Below are 19,082 nucleotides of genomic sequence, written 5' to 3' on the forward strand. Positions count from 1 at the left end.
AGCCCAGCCTAAGCCTGGTCACGGTGGGAGGGGTACAGATCCAAAAGCGTATGTAGCATGAAGCAGGTCTATAGGACAGACCCTGCTTCACAGGGCCAAGTCACAGTCCCCAACCCAGGCTCCCCTCCCATAGCTCTCTGTCTGGGAGCAGAGTCCCACTCACCCTATTTCAGCATCTCCAGCTGGTTCCTACTTTCAAGACCCTGGTCCTTGGGTTCTGGTTCTTAAGGACCAGCATGGAGGTTCTGGGACCCTGTTCTAAAAATTGTTTCGCTCTGTCCCCCAAGTAGCACATGACCCAGACTCCTGGAGGAAGTGGCGGTTCCAAGTGTGTGGGAACTGGTCAGGTGGGAGGACAAGGAAGAGTGTTCCAAGCAGAGGGATCAGAAGGAACAGAGGCCCGGGGAACATATGAGTGACAGAAGTCAGCATGGCGGGAGCCTGGGGCGGGCGGCAGAGTGAAGGATGAGGTTGGCAGAGGCCAGAAAATGCAAAGCCTTGAGAAGCGTCGAGACCCCTAGGCTTGATCCTGAAGGCAACAGGGGAGGAGAGTGAGGGATTTTAAACTGAGCGGTGACACAGTCAGGCTTTCATTTTGCAACCTGACTCTTAGACTCCGGAAGGGAGAATGGATTATGAGGGAATGGAGGCAGGGAAGACATCAGGAGGCAGTTGCGTGCAAAAGCCCAAAAAAGAGCTGAGCGTGGCTTGGGTGAAGGCAGTGGAGAGGAAGGTGGATGCATTCCAGAGATGTTTAGAAGGGAGAAACAACAGAAGTTGGTGATGGATTAGATGTGCGGAATGAGACAGGGAGGAGGCCCTGGGCTCTGACTTGGGTGGCGGGGTGGGTGGTAATGCCATTCGCCAGGGGAGAGAACACAGAAGGAGGAACAGGTTTGGGGGGAATGAGGGTACACGTCAGGGCATGTTTGGTCTGAAGCAGGAGGGGAAGGCAGCTATTCTCCCAGGATGTGTTCTCTGAAAGTCCAGCTGGGCGGTCCTCCCTCTGCCCTCAAACTCCTGTCTGAAGGCCATGACAGTGTCCGGGGTGAGGTCGGAGAGCAAGGACAGTATTTCAGTGTCTAAGGGCTACTGACCACACCTGACTGTTGACAAGCCTTTGCCTCCCCTGCCAACGTCAGAGTCACACCCAGTGACTTCTACCCCAACCTGCCCCTGCAGGCTCAAGCTCTCCAGCAGCCCCAGCTAGGCCTGGAGATCACCCCCTGCCCCCAAACCCAGCCCTGCTTCTGCTTGCCCAGCCCTCCCTTGGCCTGCACCTCAAAGCTCCCACTCCCCCTCAGCCCCTGCCCCCAAGAGGAATGCCCTCCCCTTCCCCTGGCCCTACCAGCCCCATCAGGGCCCAGCCTCTGAGGACAAAGGGCGGGGCGCCCTAGTCCCACCCCTCTCCAGGATCTGGTCCTGAATAATTAATGAGCCATTAGGAGAAAGGGTCTGGGAGGGGCAAGGATAGAGATCTGTGCCCAGATACTTGGAGAGGGGGGTGAGGGAAGCCCTATGGCTTGCTGACCCCCAGGCTGATCCCGGGGTTGGCCCCTGGCCACCTCTGGGCTCCGGACAGGCTGGGAACAGCCCCTTTCCCCAGGGACCTTGGCTCCGACCTCACCCCTCCCTGTCAGTGTGCAGATTGGCTAAATCTGCCCTGTGCTCCGCCTCCCACCAGTAACCAAGCAGTGGTAACCATGGTGACGGGGCGGGCTGCGGCCAGTCTTGTAGTGCCAGGCAGGGGGAAGGGCGGCAGGAAAGGAAGGAAAGTTCAGAGTTGGATTTGGGCAGGGGACAATCCCACTTCCGCCAACGCGCGCACGCGCGCGTGCACGCGCGCGCACACACACACACACACACACACACACACACACACAGAGGTCCACTGGAGCCCAGCATCCTGCTGGCCAGGTGCAATCTTCCCCGGATTCCCAACGCTGAGGGGCTGGTGGAAGGGGGATGCCCTTTTGCCTTGAAAGTGGTGGGGAAGGGGAAGGAGGGACTCAGTGTCCCCACATATGAATCCCAAGGGTCTAGCCCAGGGGAAGGGCTGTGGTGGCTCCAGCTTCTGATCTCTCCCTGGACCTGTGGACACATGTGGCATCCCATTCACACATCCATATAGATTCCTTGTGAGCCACCCCCCTATTCCCACTCAACTCTGACATGGCTCACACTGTGTCTTTTGCACAGATCTGCAGTGGCAGGCACAGTACACGCCTGAGCATGTCACCCAATGACCACATGAATCTTGGACATGGATCACTCCCATCCCATAAAACAGGGGCATACTTAGACATGCCCCACTCCACAGTGCCTTAAGGGACATGCAGGCATTTCACAGGATGCTCCCAGGAAGCATGAGGCTGGAGTACTTCTTGGGAGGGGGGGTTATCTAACTGAGAGGGCGATGTCTTTCTAGGACAGTACGAGGTCTGGGGAGGTATCTAACTATCTTGCCTCTTGTAGTACCTGGTTGTGCCCCTCACCCTAGAATCTTGCTAGGAGGAATGCCACCTTTTAACCTGGGAGATCCCGCACCATGAGGGGTCAGACTTACTGTCACCATGGGCACCTGCCACCAAACCAAGCATCACGAGTGCAGGCACAAGGGGTACCATCGTCTTCCCTGGGGCTGGCTCTGGGGCCATCCAGGGCTCTAGCACCACGGCCAGCCACAGCCCGGGACAATCAACCTGTGATAGAGAGAAGGGAAGAGTCAGTTAGCTGGTTTCCAACAATGTCCCTACTGCCCACCTAATGCCACCTCCTCATCCCTACTCACCACCCAGACCCTGCTCTTCCTCACGGACCATCCAGAGTCTAGTTCAACAGACACCCCCACGCCCACCTTGGACTATGCAACGACCACCCAGACCCACAGAGCCCTGGCTCCTCACTGACTCCCCCTGCCCTTCCTCAGTGACCCCAAAGGTAATCCAAAAGTCACACTGTAGGGAGAGAGTACAAGAGGCCTTCAGGTCATTCTCTAAACCTGAGTAGGAGGGCAGGGGGCCACTGAGGCCAGAGGATGTATAGGGATGTTCTGTCCCAGACCATGAGTTTCCAACTTGCCTCCATAAGGGGACAGGAAGAGGGAAACAGAATTGGACAGACACAGAGACACACAGGTGGAGACAGACAAAGAGAGAGCAGTGAGAAGGTAGCAGACCCATGTAGGCTAGTCCCTGGGGTACCCCATTGTCTCTTCTCTCCCCAGCAGGGAGGGAGGAGGCAGTAGGCCAGACCCCGCATGCTGAGCACGGGCCCCAGAGCACAGACTTGTTAGCAGCAGACAGGATCCACGTATCAGAGGCTCGAAGCCAAAGCCACAACCCGTCCAGGCTCGCCAGGACGCGCTCTTGACAAGTTGTAGATGCCCTGCCTGACCACCCTTGTCCTACCCAATTCCCATGGCCCCTTCCCACTCCAAAAGGAAACCATAGGGAAGTCCTATTGGCCAGGTATGGGGGGGTGGTGGTGGCTGGACCCTCAGATTCCACCCACATCACCCTTGCTCCAGTGGCCCATTACAGATCAAACTTCAGGGAGCTGCTTGCTGAGAACTGCCTTCCAGGCTGAGACAGGCACCTGTGCACAGGGAAGACCGTGTTTGGGATTGGCTCAATGCCTCCAGGCCTTTACTCATAAGGCTCCTCAGCCAGGTGTGCCCTCCCCACTCTAACAGACACCTGTATGAAGCCTTCAGCATGGCCACACCATACGCTACAGATACACTGCTATCACTCCACAGGCCCAATGATGAGCTCTCTCCTATGCCCCCCCCCCCCAACCCAGGGGGTTTCAGGGGATCCCCAACAGTGTCCACTAGCACTGCTCACACCTTACTCTGAGCAGGTGGCTGGTGCCGTGAGAAGCCCCCCAGTAATGCTCTGAAAACACAACAGGACATAGAGGGGCAAGTGAGTGACAATGAATGCAGGGACTCTGGTGAGAGTCTTGATCAGATCCAGGTACTAGCTGACCCACAATGGTAACAGAATTTGCAAGGAAGGACAAGCCTGGTGAATGTGAAGGGGCAGGGCTCAAAGATGGCTCTGCTCCTTTCTGGAACTTGAACCCTAGTCTCAACTGGGACAGTCAGAGGTCCTAAGATCAGAGGGCGGTAGGTGAGCAAGGTGCGAAGACAAAACAGGAAGGACTGTGAAGTGGGGCGGGGGCTGACCACAAAAGGCAAAGGGAGGGAGATGTCCTTTGTCCCAAGATCTTGCTAAAAGTCTCAGATAGGAGCTGAGAAGTAAAAGCAAGAGAGCTGAAGGGGGCGTGATGGGCACCCAGCCCCATTCACACCATACCTGGGGTTCCCACTCAGTGATCACAGAGCTCAGGTGGCTGAGGCTAGGAGAGAGGGAGTCCCTACCATGATGCCCCGTACGGCCAGTCTGGGATGCAGGTCCCACATCACTAAGGCCCTGTCTGAACTTGATCACCACAGCGCTGAGATGCAGCCATGAAACCTACAATAGAATTCAAGTTCTCGGCAGCCATTAGGTGGCCAGCTATCTGGACAGACTGCTACAGGGGCATGGCCCCCTGTCACAATCATTCTGTAGCCTGTGGTACAGATACCATGGGTTTGCAGCTCAGTGGTGCGTTGCACCAAAAAGACGGGGCCTAGTCCAGGTATCATAGGGTGCAACAATACCACATTTACAGAGGTTTCATTCCCAGGTGCAAATATTCTGGGTGTGCACCCCCCCCCCCCCCACCAGTGCAGACACCACAGGGGTACAACCCTCAGGAACACACAGCACGGGGAACAGATCTCCCTGGTAAAAACTAAAGGGGATAAAGCTACAAAGAAGAGATGTCATGGAGGTACAGGTGTGCAGCACAATCAGAATGGGCTGTAGTTTTCTGGTGTGATTATCACAAAAGTACATCCCTGTATTGGCCTTGGTATAGTAATCACAGCACTGTAACTCCTAGGTGGAGAGGTCATGGAGGTGTAGCTGTCTGGTCCAGACATCACATGAGTGTAGACACAGGGTACAGACATCCTGGGGATGCAACTCCCTAACAGCCTTTATAAGGATATCACTTCCCAATACATTATTGTACAGGTGTACCACTCCCCTACCCAGCATAGACATCATAGGGTATCAGTCCCCAGGACTGGTATTAAAGGGGTGTGAGTTCCCAGTACAGCCATCACAGGGGCACAACGCCAGAACAGTGTCATGTGGTACAGTCTAGGATGAGATTCCGGCCATGGGTGTCAGAGAATTTGAGCCTCTGGTAACCCCACCCCCAAGGTGACACTTATTTGGGGATTCCAAGGACCTCCCACGTATCTGAGTCTGGGATACTCAGCTCACTGTTCAGATACTGAAAGCAGGACAAAGGTTAGAGAAATTGAAAACAAAGACATCCCCTTCCCAAAGAGCTTCTCCTGGGGGTCCATGGACACAGGGACATGGCTATACCCAGAGGCGGGGGACACGGGACACACAAACATGGACACATTCTTAGGGAACTACTCTGGCAACCACACAGCTATCCAAGGCAAGGCCTCTCCGTCACCAGCTCCTGGCAAGAGCAAACTGCTACCTACCCCAAACACTGGAAACAGAGCCTGCTCCCTCATCTGAGTCCTGGGTCCCTGGGCCTGACCTCAGTCTAGTCCTTGGCCCTGCCCCCACCCCCAGAATGCTCAGGGTCATCTATGGGCAGACAGTGGGAAAGGAGCAGTGAGGCAGGACTGATGCTAACGTCGCTGGGGTTGCCGAGAATTCAGTGCAAGTGTGAAGAGCTAGGCGTCCACTTCCCCCAGCATGGCTGGGTGAGTCGGGGATGAGAACAAGGCCTGAGCCCTTGACATTAACTAAGGCTTGTCTCTGAAGTGCACTGTGGGCAACTGGTTCTCCCACACTGATGTACTTGGGCAGGAAAACAACTCCATACTGTATGACATTACAGAATATAATTGGATATGATTTTTCTACATTCAGAATGGTTTTAATATATCCTTTTTCCTTGCTACATCAGTGCAAAGCTGCCAAATGCCCTTTCTTGGGAAGAACTGTCCGTTATTTCTCATATTTTGTTTTGGTGTTAAAAGGTCCTTTCTTGTATGCAATATGGGTGTTAGCAGATAGTGGTATTTTCCCATAATATCCTTACTTTGCAAAATAAAAAAATTGCCATTCCCATGTCTGGCCCCCAAGTACTTTTGGAAAGTGTACTAGTTTGTGAAATCGAAGAGCCTGGGAATCACTGCTTGGAGGAAAAAGGAATGAGCAGGCACCACACCAAGCCACAAGATTCAAATAAGAACGTCATGGAAATGCATATAACACAGAGGCCATGTCACCTCTCCGTAGCCTGACCTAAGCACCCCTGCAACCTCAATGGGTGCCCCCAACTCCTGAGAGACCATGTTATGCCAGAGATGGGGGGGCGGGAGGGGCTCCCTGGCTAGAGAACAGCTGGGATCATTCATTCGGAGTCCTCTTCATGAATATGCAAACACAGATTGATTTGTTTCCCATGGGCACGTGTTATTATTCAAAAATATTAATTAGTCTCCAAATACCACCTGTTCCTACAGCTCCCCCACCCCCAGACCAGGACCCTGGCTCCCAGGAGGCTGGGGCCCCAAAATGACATCAACAGGAGAAAGGATATTCAGGGCCTCCAGAGGGGTCAGCCAAGAGGAGAGACCAGTGCTTGGGCGAGAGGAGCCTGAGGGCAGGGAGAGCCAGGAGCCGTTCATGTTCAAAGCTGCAGGAGGCTAACCCAGCCCTTTTGTCATGTCCTGGACAGTTCACCGCGTGGCACTGCAGCAGCGGCCGCGGAGGCGGAAACAGGCCTTGTTACACTTGGGAAGGAAAACCAACGTGTTTCCAACTCTCACCAAACCGACCGCGGGATTATGACGGGAATAAATCAGTCTCAGCCTCGACCCCGGCCCCAGGGAGTGAGGCAGCCAGCAGCAGGCAGCTTCGCTCAGCCAGCCAGTTGGCCAGAGTCTGTGAGCACTGCCTGGCACAGCCCGCCCACTCTCTTACAGCCAGGCCCCCTGCCCTCTCAACAGCGCTCAGCTTCTTGGGCCCCTGGGGAATGGAGGGAGGAACTCAGGAAGAGCGTCCCAGAGTCTCTCCGGGTGGCACAACGTCCAGCAGAGGCTTAGCTCGGGGCAGAAGACCAAGGGGACCAGCAAAGGCACCTGCCTCCAGCTATCGCCCCTAACCTACCAGTCCTCCAATTTCCTTCCTGCGGCAGTGGAACCTCCCTCGGGTTAATGCTCTCCAAAACCTGTAGACACACCTCTGCATTTGCTGTTCTCTCTCCTGGGAGGAATGCCCTTCTCTTGCCCCCAGCCACCTACTCACCCCTAAGAACTCAGCTCAAGCGACCCTCCCCAGTTTAGTGAAGACAGCAAGAGGTGGTGTAGACCAGTGGTTCTCAATCCAGGGTGATTCTGCATTCCCCTCCCCTCACCTCCATGGGATATCAGGCAATATCTGGGGACATTTTTTACTGTCAAGACTGCAGGTGTCGGGGGGCAGGTGCTACTGGCATTTAGTGGGAAGATACAAGGAATGCTGCTAGATATCTTACAGTAATAGGCCAGGCCCCCGCAACAAAGGATTGTCTGGTCCAAAACATCAATAGTATCTAGACTGAAAAACCCTGATGTAGACAGCAAGATCCCTTGCTGATATAGGCCAGGGCCTGCCCCAGAACCAGGTCTCCTATCAGCACCTTGGGCCCTGCACCTAAAGAGGCCTCAGCCTGGCTTAACTCTTGTACCAGCTGTGCCAGGGCCTCAGGATGTTAGGGCATCTTCTCCCCCTCAAAGTCAGCCCTGCCTCCAGAAGCCAGGCAGGCCTTACAGCACATCTCCTGCACCCCTTCACACATGCCATCAGCAAGCGGCCTCCCTAGAAGACAGAGAGCTCCACTTTCAGGCACCTCTTCCTGCTGAGGATGGGCTCCCAGGTAGGCCATACCCAGCTTCTGAGGATGGATAGGTGAAGGGACGCATGGTACCTCCACCTCCACCTCCCCATCTGCCCGGGGACCCAGCCTCCACCACACACTGTATATTGCCCCAGTGCCCATCTCGCCATGCACAGGGCCTGGCCCGTAGCAGTACCCAGCACATGCTCAGTTCCTTTTCCTACCTAGCCCAGACCCATCTCTCGTAACCCTCTTCATCAGCTGACCGTGCAGAACTATTCAGTGGGTCCTCCCGGGCCCTGAGCCAAGGGGCAGCCATGGGCTACGCCTTCCAACAGCTTACAGAAGACGGTCCAACTAGAACTCATTCTCCCCAGCACCGCCCCTCTTCAGGTCCCCATCTTGGTGACAAGCACTACCAGCGACGTGGTCACCCAAGCCAGCCAGTCCTCCTCAAATTCTCTCTTTTCTTCACCCCATTCACCCAACCGGTCAGTAAGTTTGAATCTGTACCGCCTCCACTCCGACCTCCACGTGTCAGTAAGACCTCAGGAGTGCATACCTCTTTAGGGGGCTTCCGCCCTCAGATTTCTCCCAGTTCACCCTGCACACAAACCAATGCCCCAGGCAAGCTTATAAAAACGCAAGGTGATCGTGGCCCTCAAGCACATTTTGCTGCTTGATTCCATAGCAGACACACAGATAATGTTTCAGGACTGAACGGATGGGCAAATGGAGAGATGTTGCTTCTCTGCTTAGGAACCTTTGGTGTCGGGGCGCCTGGGTGGCTCAGTTGGTTAAGCATCTGACTTCAGCTCAGGTCACGATCTTATGGTTCATGAGTTCGAGCCCCACATCGGGCCCTGTGCTGACAGCTCAGAGCCTGAAGCCTGCTTTGGATTCTGTCTCCCGCTCTCTGCCCCTCCCCCGCTCATGCTCTCTGTCTCTCTCTCCAAAATAAATAAACATTAAAAAAAGAAAAAAAAGAACCTTCAGTGTCTCCCTATGACCCTCAGGAAAAAGTCTAGAGTCTTAGCCAACATCCATGGCTCCCTGTGCTCTGTCTCCCAACTTCCCTCTCTCCCAACCCAACCCACCTGCTCTATGAGGTGGCAGAAAGACGAGAGGAGAAGTGGACCTGAAAAAGATAAGGAGGTGTTCCAGATCCTGGAGGTACCTTGCTCTTTCTACCACAACCTACAGTTGATGGGAACAGACTTCCCTACAGAAACATGATGACTGAAAAAGCAGACAGCTCCTAGTGGAAGTCCCAGAATGTCACCCAGAAGCCTATTTCACACCTACAGCAGCTGACGAGCTGTATGTATATCACTCCCCACCCACCTCCATCAACCATTCTGGCCAGAAACCCAGGCACCATCCTGGACACCTCCCCTCCTTTCTCATGCCCCACATTCAGTCCTGCACCATGTCCTGTCTCCTCCACGTCCCAAAACAGCACTCACATCCCTTCTCTCCACGTCCATCACCACCTCCCTTCACCGTCGCTCAGCCATATGCACACTGGACCATGTCACGCCCCAAGTGGCAACACTTCCATGGCTCGCCACCAGTCTCCATCACAATCTGAGGTGCTCAGCCTGGCCCACAGGACCCCTCTGTGCCCTGGCCCCCGCCACCTCTTGGGGCACACCCACCAGGTCTCTGCTTGCTCACACCAGTCACTCTTGGACAACCAGCACTGAGGGCAGGGCACCAGGGTCTCCGCTCCTTCCTAGAGAGAGAGGAAAGGATGAGAAAACACCAAGAATTTCATCACAGCATAGTATACACTGACACAGAAAGACATGCAGAATTTGCTGTTTATGGAACAACAACAACAACAACAACAACAACAAAGCAGGCGTCAAAACTTTGTGCAGGACAATCCCCATTTAGTAAAAATGCCCATCTCTTCACTCAGTTACTCTTTTCAGTACTCCCGAGCATCTACTAGTGTGCTGGGCTTTCTTCCGGGAACCCAGCGTACAGCAAACAACACAAACTGAGACCCCCCACCTCAGTGGTAACACTTATGTCTGAACCCTCGGGGCACCCCTCCAGCTACCCCTCCAGCAGAGCCCAGGCTCTGCCCACCTCTGCACCTGCCAGCCAACCACAAGAACTTCCCCCTCTGATCCTCAAATGTGCGCTCTCTAGCCTGCCAGTGCCTGCAACATGTTGCCCACACTCTGTGCCAAGTACCCCTTAGACATCAGAGCCAATGGCACTTTCTCAGGAAGGCCTTCCATGATGTCCCAGACTACACGCCTGGACCTTGCCTAGGAGCAGTGACCACAAATGTGGGGAATTATTTTTTTATACAATTGTTGCAGGGTCACGGAGTCATGACCACGAGCCTGGTGTGTGCCTGGCCCCAATTCCATATCCCCAGCGCTCAGCAGAGAGCAGGCACATAGTAGGTGCTTCATTAGGACACAATGAACGAGTGCATGGATGCATGAATGAGTTCATAGCAAACACCCCAGCTTCGGAGAACCACACCAGCATACATTATGGCCTTCAAAGAAACTTCCGAAGCAATATTTATTTTTGACTTTCTGCTTCTCTGTAATTTTTTAAATGAAGGTGTGCCCCTGGATGCCTCCTCTGCTGGCACATACACAGCCATGCGGCCCATTTCTTCCCTCTAGAACGATGACTGAGCCCCCACCAGGGTGGGCACCCTCCTGAGTGGGGTGAGGGCTGAACACACACCACCTCACCACAGCTCAGCTACCTGGCACCACTGGGGCCCACTCGACACAGGACGCACGTCACAGTGGGTTTCTCTTCAGCTTCACATGCACAGTGATGACCCCGACACACAGCAATTCTCCCGAGGCTCCTCCCAAAATGGACACTCAGGGATGGGGGTCAGGGAGCGCCCTCACCAACTCTGAGCCAGCCTCCCGCACCTGGGAATTGTCCTCACTTGAGATTGACCACCTTTGGCAACATGGGGGGTGTCCTTGGAAGGCCCATCATATCTGACCAAGACGGGCCCCGCCAACCCAGTACTGTCTCATGCTGACCCTGCAGCACACCCTCTCTGGCCTCCATTGCCCCCTGCCCATGTCAGTACCAGCAGCTCCGGCCCTCAGGAGGGCTGCCCGCCTCCCTGCCCTAGTCCACTGAGTTTCCACAATGTTCCCTGTGGCCGCTGCTCCCAACACACAGGCTGCTGGGCGAGTCCGGGCAGAAAAACCAGCTTCCATGTCCCAAACTCCAAGGCCGGTTTGTCTGGGGACGCCTGCCTTGTGGTACCAAATGTGAGGCTACTGGCTCCACCGTTGCTCAGGGACCGTGGGACAGAGGGACAGAGTCTGAGGCAGAGAATGGGGAGGGTCCCCTAAGCCAGCTGGCTCTAGTGCCATGCCCGAGGCCATGCCAGGATGGACCTACACTGAGCAGGAGTCACACCTGAGAAGAGATGTGTGTCCAAAATGGCCTGGAGGTGGGTCAGAGAACAAAGAAAACAGGCAGAGACAAAACTCTGCACGTGGAAAGACCTTCAAGTACACAGAACAGCACCGGGGCAGGATTCTGGAACAGCCAGGATAGTACCTGGTACCACACCAGTCCAAGATCAAACCGGACTCAAAACAACCTAGACAAGCAATCAGAATTGACCAGCAGCAGCTCCCAGAACCACTCCAGACTCACCCTGGGACACACCTAGATCACGACCACCAGACACGCCCAGAAAGCCAACTAGAAAGCTACTCAGTGAGGACCTGACTGGTACCGAGCCCAAGTCTGCAATCGTTGGAAAGGCCTCAGAAGTGGTGAGGCTGGCAGCAACGACCAGGATCAGGTAAGAGGCCTTGGCACCAACACAGGGCTGGCCCCCAGGAGGCCTCTCGGTCACCTGCCACACCTGGAACCCAGCCTGGCAGCAGGACCAGGAGCAAGCTGAAATCAGAGGAGCACAGGCACTGGGGGCCCTCCAGAGCAGCTCCCCGGCAGGCCCTAGGACTACCAGGAACAGTCCCCAGAAGCGGCAGCTAGAACAACGCCAAGGATCTCGGCTCAGGTCATGATCTCACTGTCGTGGGACAGAGCCGTCGTCGGGCTCTGCGCTGATGCTGTGCAGCCTGCTTGGGATTCTCTCCCTCTCTCTGGCCCTCCCCCACTTGTGCACGCGCTTTCTCTCTCTCAAAATAAATAAATTGACTTAAAAAAAAAAACTTTAAAACAATGCTGAGGAGCAAAAAACGCTGTTCTCAGATCTGGAGGTTGGGGACACAAAGAGACCGGTGCATCCGGACCTCAGACGCAGAACCTCATTAGACACCCAGGGTCCAGGTGGGGTGGTGGAAATGGGGAACTGAGCGTGCTGAGGCCTCTAGTTTTCTCATACCAGCCCACCAGAAGGTCAAATACACCGAGCAATACACACAATCCCAGAGATGATGACAAGGGCAGAAGGCTAGGGGCCAGGCACTCTCCTTGCTGAGCTCCCCCAACCTGCGAACCTCAGCTCAGAACTGCAGTTACTTTAGGCGAGCAGATGCCCTAATCTTAACAAGGTATTGTTTTACTTATTTTTAAATTTATTTTTATTTTATTTTATTTTCAAGGTTTATTTATTTTTGAGATAAGGAGAAAAAGAGGGTGCAGGCGGGGTGAGGAAGGCGCAGAGAGGGGGGAGACAGAGGATCCACAGCAGGCTCCATGATGACAGCAGAGAGCCCGATGCAGGGCTCGAACCCAAGAACTGTGAGATCATGACCTGATCATGACCGAAGTCAGATGCTTAACCAACTGAGCCACCCAGGCGCCCCTATTTATTTTTTTAAAGTTTATTTATTTTGAAAAAGAGAGCATGAGTGTGAGTGGGGGAGAGGCAGAGAGAAGGAAAGAGAGAATCCCAAGCAGGCTCCTCACTGATAGAGGGGCTTGAACTCATGAACTGTGAGATCATGAGCTGAGCCAAAACCAAGAGACAGACACCTAACCGCTTAACCGACTGAGCCACCCAGGCTCCCCTTACAAGGTATTGTTTTAAAGGCCACCCCCCACCCCCAATTCTGATGGGGGTGGGTTTGCACCCACTATTAACGACTGCTGATACCATCGAGACACCATTGCTTACTAGATGCCAGGCCCTGTTCTAAGCACTTCTTGCATATTCGACCTTAATCCTCATAACAACACACGGCATGGAATTGTCTTAGGCCCGCTTGACAAAGGAGAAAACGGACTCAGAGATGTTAAGCAACTCACTCAAGGTCACACTGCTACTAACAGAGTGGCACCCCAACAGTTAGGAACCAGAACCCACACACCCACTGAGATTGTGGGCTCCTGATGAGCACAGCTCAGCACGCTCTCAGAGAACTCTCCGTCCTTCCTCTGGCCCAGCTTTCTCTCCCAAACTCCAGATCCTCACACCCAGCCCCTCCTGGATGTCTCCCCTGCCCCCACTGGACCTCAAATGCCCCAAGCATCTCAAAGACAAGGCGCCCAACCATGAGCTTGTTTATCTGCCCCCCCCAATCTCCCTCTCCTCCCCAAGTTCCCAGCTCAGTGAACCTGCAGGGCCTTCAGTAAAGGCCTCACCCAGTCACTCCCAGGAACCCGGACCCCTTCCTCTTCCTCTTCCCCACCCCCACATCCAATAAATCATCCTGTCCTGATAAAGGTGCCTTCTGAATCGCTCCATGCTACTCCCCTATCTAAGACACCATCACCTCTCACCTGATTTCCTCCTCAATGGGCATCGTGGGTCCATCCGCTTCCCATAGCCACAGAATCCTCTTCTGGAAACATCTGATCATAGCACATTCCACACCCCCTACCCAAGCTTTAAATCTTTGGCGGCTCCCTTCTCCCTTCTGTGTTCTCAAAGTAAAGTCACAGCTATTTAAAACAGGGCATTAAAGGCCCTCTGATCTGCTGTATCTTGGAATACGTCAAGACCTCTGAGTCTTTACCCACACTATTCTTTTCTGCCCGGAGTGCTCTTTCTTCAGCTGGAAAACTCCTGTTCATTCCTCAAAACTCACTTCAGAGAGCCCCTTCTTGGGCTCTTCTGGGACTCAGCTCATTTTGACCCTTGAACTCTCCCTTGCCTCATATGGAAGCAGCTCATCCAACCTTGTAACTTCGGCTCAGAATTGTAGCTGCTTTAGATGAGCTGATGCTGGGCTCAACCACAGCAGTTCCTAAGGGATGGGCTCCCTCTTCCAAAAGCTCCTAGTCCCATAGGAAGCAGGGCAGCTTGGCTGAAAGTGCCTAGCCCAGTGTCTGGCACACAGTCAGCAATCAATAAGAGTCTAGTGAATTGCTCTGCATTCCCATGATGCAATCTGTTCCCCCAGGGACCATGAGCTTCTCAAGGGCAGGGCCCTGGCTGCAAGCTTGGCCCAAGCACACAGCAGTGTCAGTCATACGAGAAGGGACTGCCACTGCTGATTATGCACTGCCACACATCTCCCTTAGATTCTCACAACAGCCTTGGGACCAAACAAGGTTGGACGAGGTGCCCCATTTCACAGGAGGGGAAAACTGAGACCTGGGAAGGAACAAGCTAGAAAGTGGAGAAACTGTGACATGTCTCAGCCTCTGTCAAAGAGCTGTGGGGCCCACTTGAGGGTCCTCAACACTGAACTCCCAGTTAGGGCTGACGGAAGAGCTTACAGACCACAAATTGCCAGGGCCAGCATTTTGCTGCATATCAATACAATTCCCAAGAAAAGCTCTTCAGTCATCTACTCTTACTGCAGCCATCCCTCTCCAACTGCTCCATCAGCCCCCAAATCTACACCCCCAACACCACCCCCATGCTCACAGTGTGAACAAGGCTGAACAGAGGAAAGGTCAGGAGCTGCAGGGCAAAGAGCAAGAAGGAAGGAATAATATTAAAACAATGCCCTCATTAAAGGAAAGAAAAAAGGGAAGAGGAAGAACAACTGGAAAAGAAAACAAAACTACAGACACATTTCAAATAATAAGGGGGAAACTAAGCCAGCCAAAAAGTGCAAGAAAGTGTGTACAGGAGAGTGCAAAATTCTGTGGGTGTGCACATACGGTTCCTAGGGATGTGCAAAGAGGTGTTGTGAGGGCACAAGCAAACAGAGTGGTGCATGGCCATGCGAGCACAGTAGATTTCTGAGCTCCGGCTGCTGTGCAGGCCCAGGTGTGCAAGTGTGAGGGCAAGAAGGCAAGTGGATGTGCGGGGGGGGGGGGGGGGGGGGGGGGGGTAGTGTAGGAATGATGGTAGAGGGGTGTGTGTGTGTGTGTGTGTGTGGCCTGTGCCTGAGGCTGCGGATGTTGGGGGCTGTGCTTGGGGAGTTACACCTTCTCCTTCTTGAAGCCTTAGGCTCATTCATATAATCAGTGAAAAACAGGGATTTTCTTGCTCCCTGAAGCAAGAGTTAATAAGGCGCCAAGCATAGAATTTTCTAAGATTTCCTCCCAGAACCCTCTTCTGGATCCCATCAGATCTCTGATGTCTCCCAAAGGATCTCTCAGCAGAGCTCTTCCCTCCCCGGGGGATCTCCCACCATTGAGGATCCCCCAGAAAGACCCTTCTGAATCTTTTTCTAGGCCTACCACCCCAGTGCACTTCCCAGGATTTTATGGCCAGATTCCACACCAGGTCACTCTGGATCCCTGCCCTTGTCTATTCAGGAGCCAAAGTGGAGCCTTCATCACCAACACTCAGCAGTCCAGCTTCCCAGGCTCTGCCTGGCAGCCCCCAGGGGAATCCAGAGAATCCCCTCCTGCTGGAGGGCTCCCAGCTCAGGTACAGGGCTCCCACCCCCAACCTGCTCCAACTTGGGGGGGGTGCCCTGCACTGCGGGGGGTGGATGTTGAAATGGGGAGAAAGGCTAGCCCCTCCCCCACCCTAGGGTGGAAAAACCAGAGAGGCAGCATTCCAGAGAAATGGGGAGGGGGCTTAGCAGAGGGCGCACAGAGATTATGGTCAAGTGGGAGACAGAGACACCAAGAAACCAATAAGAGACACGAGAGAGAGACCTGGAGAGAGAGACTCAGAGATGGGGGAGGGAGCACAGCGAGCCCTGGGAAGAAAAAACAGAGACCCAGGAAGAAAGAACAGAGAGACCCGAGGAGAGAGAACAGAGAGATCCGGCATGGGAGGACAGAGAGACCCGGTAGAAAGAACAGAGAGACCCGGGAGAGAGAACGGCGAGACCCAGGGCGAGAGAACAGAGAGATCCGGGGAGGGAGCCACAGACAGCAGGAGAGACCCCGCGGCTGCGGGGGGGTGAGACTGGGAGGCAGTGACACAGGGAGACAGAGATACAGAGACACTGAAGGGCACTGAGACCAAGGCACGGAGGAAAACAGAAAGCAGCTGAGACCGAAACGTGGGCACAGCGATGAGGACCGGGGCACACCAGGACGAGACGGGACGGGACGGGACGCGGGGCGGCGACTGAGTGAACTTTCCGGAGCCGGTCCGAGTGGACACGTCCTCACGGGACAGGTCGCTCCGGGGCCTTCAGGTCGTTGCACCAGGGTGGGGGTGGGCACAGTCCGCCAGGCCTCTCCCCTGCCCACGCCGGCGACCGAGGCTGGCGGGGGGGGGGGGGGGGGGGGGGCTCCAAACTCGCGCCCGGCAAACCCCGGGCCCGCACGTGCGCCAGGGCGGCGAGCGAGACGGGGGCGCGTCGGCTGCGGATCCCCTGCCGGCTGGGAGGGGGCGCCTGTGCGGCGGGGGCGGGGGCGCGGCCTGGACCCGCCCGGGGCTGGGGTAGCGGTGGGTGGCGGTGAGAGGTGGAGGGCCGCCCCCGGAGCGCGGCCGCGCCGGCGGGGGGAGACGAGGCGGAACCCAGAACGGGGAGCACAAATGCAAAGGGAAACTTTGCACTGGGGGCGCGCGGGCTGCGGCTCAGGTGCGGCGCGGAGGGCGGGGAGGAGGGGGGCGGCGAGGGGCGGCGAGGACCTAGCCAGCCGGCGGCGGTGGGGGGGGGGGGGGCGCGTCTGCCGCGGAGTAAGCACGGGGAGGAGCCGCCAGGCTCGGGGCGGGGGGGGGGGGCGCCCAGCCGAGGCTGCGGGCGCGGCAGGTGGGGGCGCGGCCCGGCCTAAGCGGCGCCTCCAGCCCCGCTCGGAAGACGCGAGGAACGGGGAGAGGGCGGGGGGAGTGGGGAAGGAACGGATGCGAAGGGGACTGTAGGGGGGCCCGGGGGTCACTCACCGCCAATCCAGGGGCCGTCGGTCCGCATGTCCCCCCCAACACACACAAGCCGCTGGGGCCGCTGATCCCGCTGCTCTTCTGCCGCCGCCGCCACCGCCGGGTCTTACTCCCGCCACCGCCGCCCGAGCCGGAGCCGGAGCCCGAGGTGGAGCAAGAGCCGGAGCCGGAGCCGGAGCCGCCGCCTCTACCGACGCCGCCGCCACCGCTCCCGCCGCTCCCGCGCCAGCTCCAGCCGCGCGCCCCCGCTCGCGCCCGCGCCCGCGCCCCTGCCCCTGCCGTGCGCGTCCCCGGCGCCGCCCCTCCCCTCGTGCACTCTCGCTCATAGAGCGGTGGAGCCGCGTAGGCCCAGCGAGGCCACAACCCAACCCTGAGTCTAAACGGACTGGAACTCCAATATTGGACCAGAACCTCAGTTGTGAGCAAGGACAGACCCAAACTCCCATACGAAGTCCATATCCTACTAGTGCCTCCCAGTCCTTACTATGAACCGGATACTACTCTTGGACCCCATTTCCTTCCTCTACAAATATGCCCCTGATACTGAGCCCACACCCGTCTCCAAACTCAATATTGAGTCCAGACTCCTAATTCTGCCCCCACATTGGCCCAAGTAGTAATTTTAATCTACACCCGTATATTGGCCCCCAATACCAGTTCTGACTCTAAATCCCTCTATCATCTCTACCTACCTAAGCTTGATAAGGACACCAGCACTAACTCTGGGCCTTCAGTGGACTCCGGTTCTAATACTGAGCCCCAGATCCCTATATTAACCCTAAAGTCCAACAGTTACCTTGTTATGGGCCCCAGTACTTTTCTGAACCCCAAAACTTACATAAAACACCAACACTGCACTCCCAGTCCCAGGTCAACACCAATACTTTCTGCATTGGGATTCCCAATTCCAGAATTGGGTTGGGCCATCAGAAAAGAACCCTACCACAGATGCTGACCTTAAACCCCACAAATCCTTGGGGCAACTTAGGACCCTAACTTGCCCCAACCATAATTATCTTGGAATGCAAGATTAGTGAGACTGGCTTTGCAGAAACTCCGCACGAATCTTCATCCCCATGTTTGCCCTCCACTTATCTGACCTGATTTCAACCCCAGTTCCAACTGTGAACCTGAATCAAGTCTTTCATTAGCCCCTGAGTTCAAGACTTAATAATGTCACTCGAACCTGATGTAAAAAAAACTTTGGTATTGAGTTTCTGACTCCTCCTACCAAAACTCAAATGCTGACCTTATAAATTTCTGGGCTAAACCCATGAATTACCTGAAGATTTATTCCAAGTCCTAACTCAGAGGGAGACTTGGTAAGCTCCACACCAAGAGCCACACACACCAAAGTCCCCCCACCATCCTTGCCCACCATCTAGACCCACCCTCCCGGTCCATGCCACCACCATTTAAGAATCAGCCACACAACCCTCTCCTTCCCTGGGCAAGATGGCAACCTGCCCCTATTGCCCTAGCTCAGTTGAGGATCCCGATGAGATTTCTGATCTCCTATGGGTCTCCTTGATACCTTTGTGAGTTTGGAGGTCAGGTGAGAAATAAACAAAGCTTGGGGATTGCTGAGACACCTGGATTCAGGGATCACAGAGTTAATGTGCAGGGCAGGTGTGGAAGAGGGGTTTAGAGATCTGGGCTGAGGGGTCAAGTTCTGGTTTATCACGTAATTCACTGCCTGCTTTTGCCCAGGATTTGGATTCAGAAACAGTACGTGTGCGCCCCCTGGTGTGTAAGAAGGGGATGGACTGGCTCTGGTGATTCTGGGCAAACAGATCCGGATGACAAATGGATCAAAAATGAATATTCCTAAATCAGTGGTTTTTCACCCATTGGTAATTTTGGTACCCTGTGGAGGAGGTATTGTAAGTTTCATGTATCTTTAGACATTTTTCTTGGTTTTCTGAGTTTGGAACCAGTTTAGTTTCTTGTTTTTGTTTTCTGAATTTAAAAACATATACTTTTT

General features: G+C 54.9%; 1 protein-coding gene across 16 annotated transcripts in view; it reads right to left on the bottom strand.

Annotated features, from left to right (window-relative positions):
- The window catches only part of PTPRF (protein tyrosine phosphatase receptor type F), an 88,480-nt gene extending 71,156 nt beyond the window's left edge, over positions 1–17,324 (bottom strand). For 10 of the 16 annotated variants that reach the window (XM_058717734.1, XM_058717726.1, XM_058717724.1 and 7 more), the window contains exons 1-3: positions 17,102–17,323; positions 9,591–9,667; positions 2,567–2,702 (exon numbers count right to left, since the gene is read on the bottom strand). In XM_058717734.1, coding sequence (XP_058573717.1) covers positions 2,567–2,657 — 91 coding nt within the window. In that variant the 5' untranslated portion in view covers positions 2,658–2,702; positions 9,591–9,667; positions 17,102–17,323. Of the gene's footprint in view, positions 1–2,566; positions 2,703–9,590; positions 9,668–17,101 lie in introns of all 16 variants that reach the window. The other 6 variants (XM_058717735.1, XM_058717731.1, XM_058717736.1 and 3 more) reach the window with 4 other exon arrangements.
- Between the last annotated feature and the right edge of the window lie 1,758 nt (positions 17,325–19,082).

The sequence above is a fragment of the Neofelis nebulosa genome, chromosome 2 (assembly GCF_028018385.1).
Source record: "Neofelis nebulosa isolate mNeoNeb1 chromosome 2, mNeoNeb1.pri, whole genome shotgun sequence".
NCBI lineage: Eukaryota > Metazoa > Chordata > Mammalia > Carnivora > Felidae > Neofelis > Neofelis nebulosa.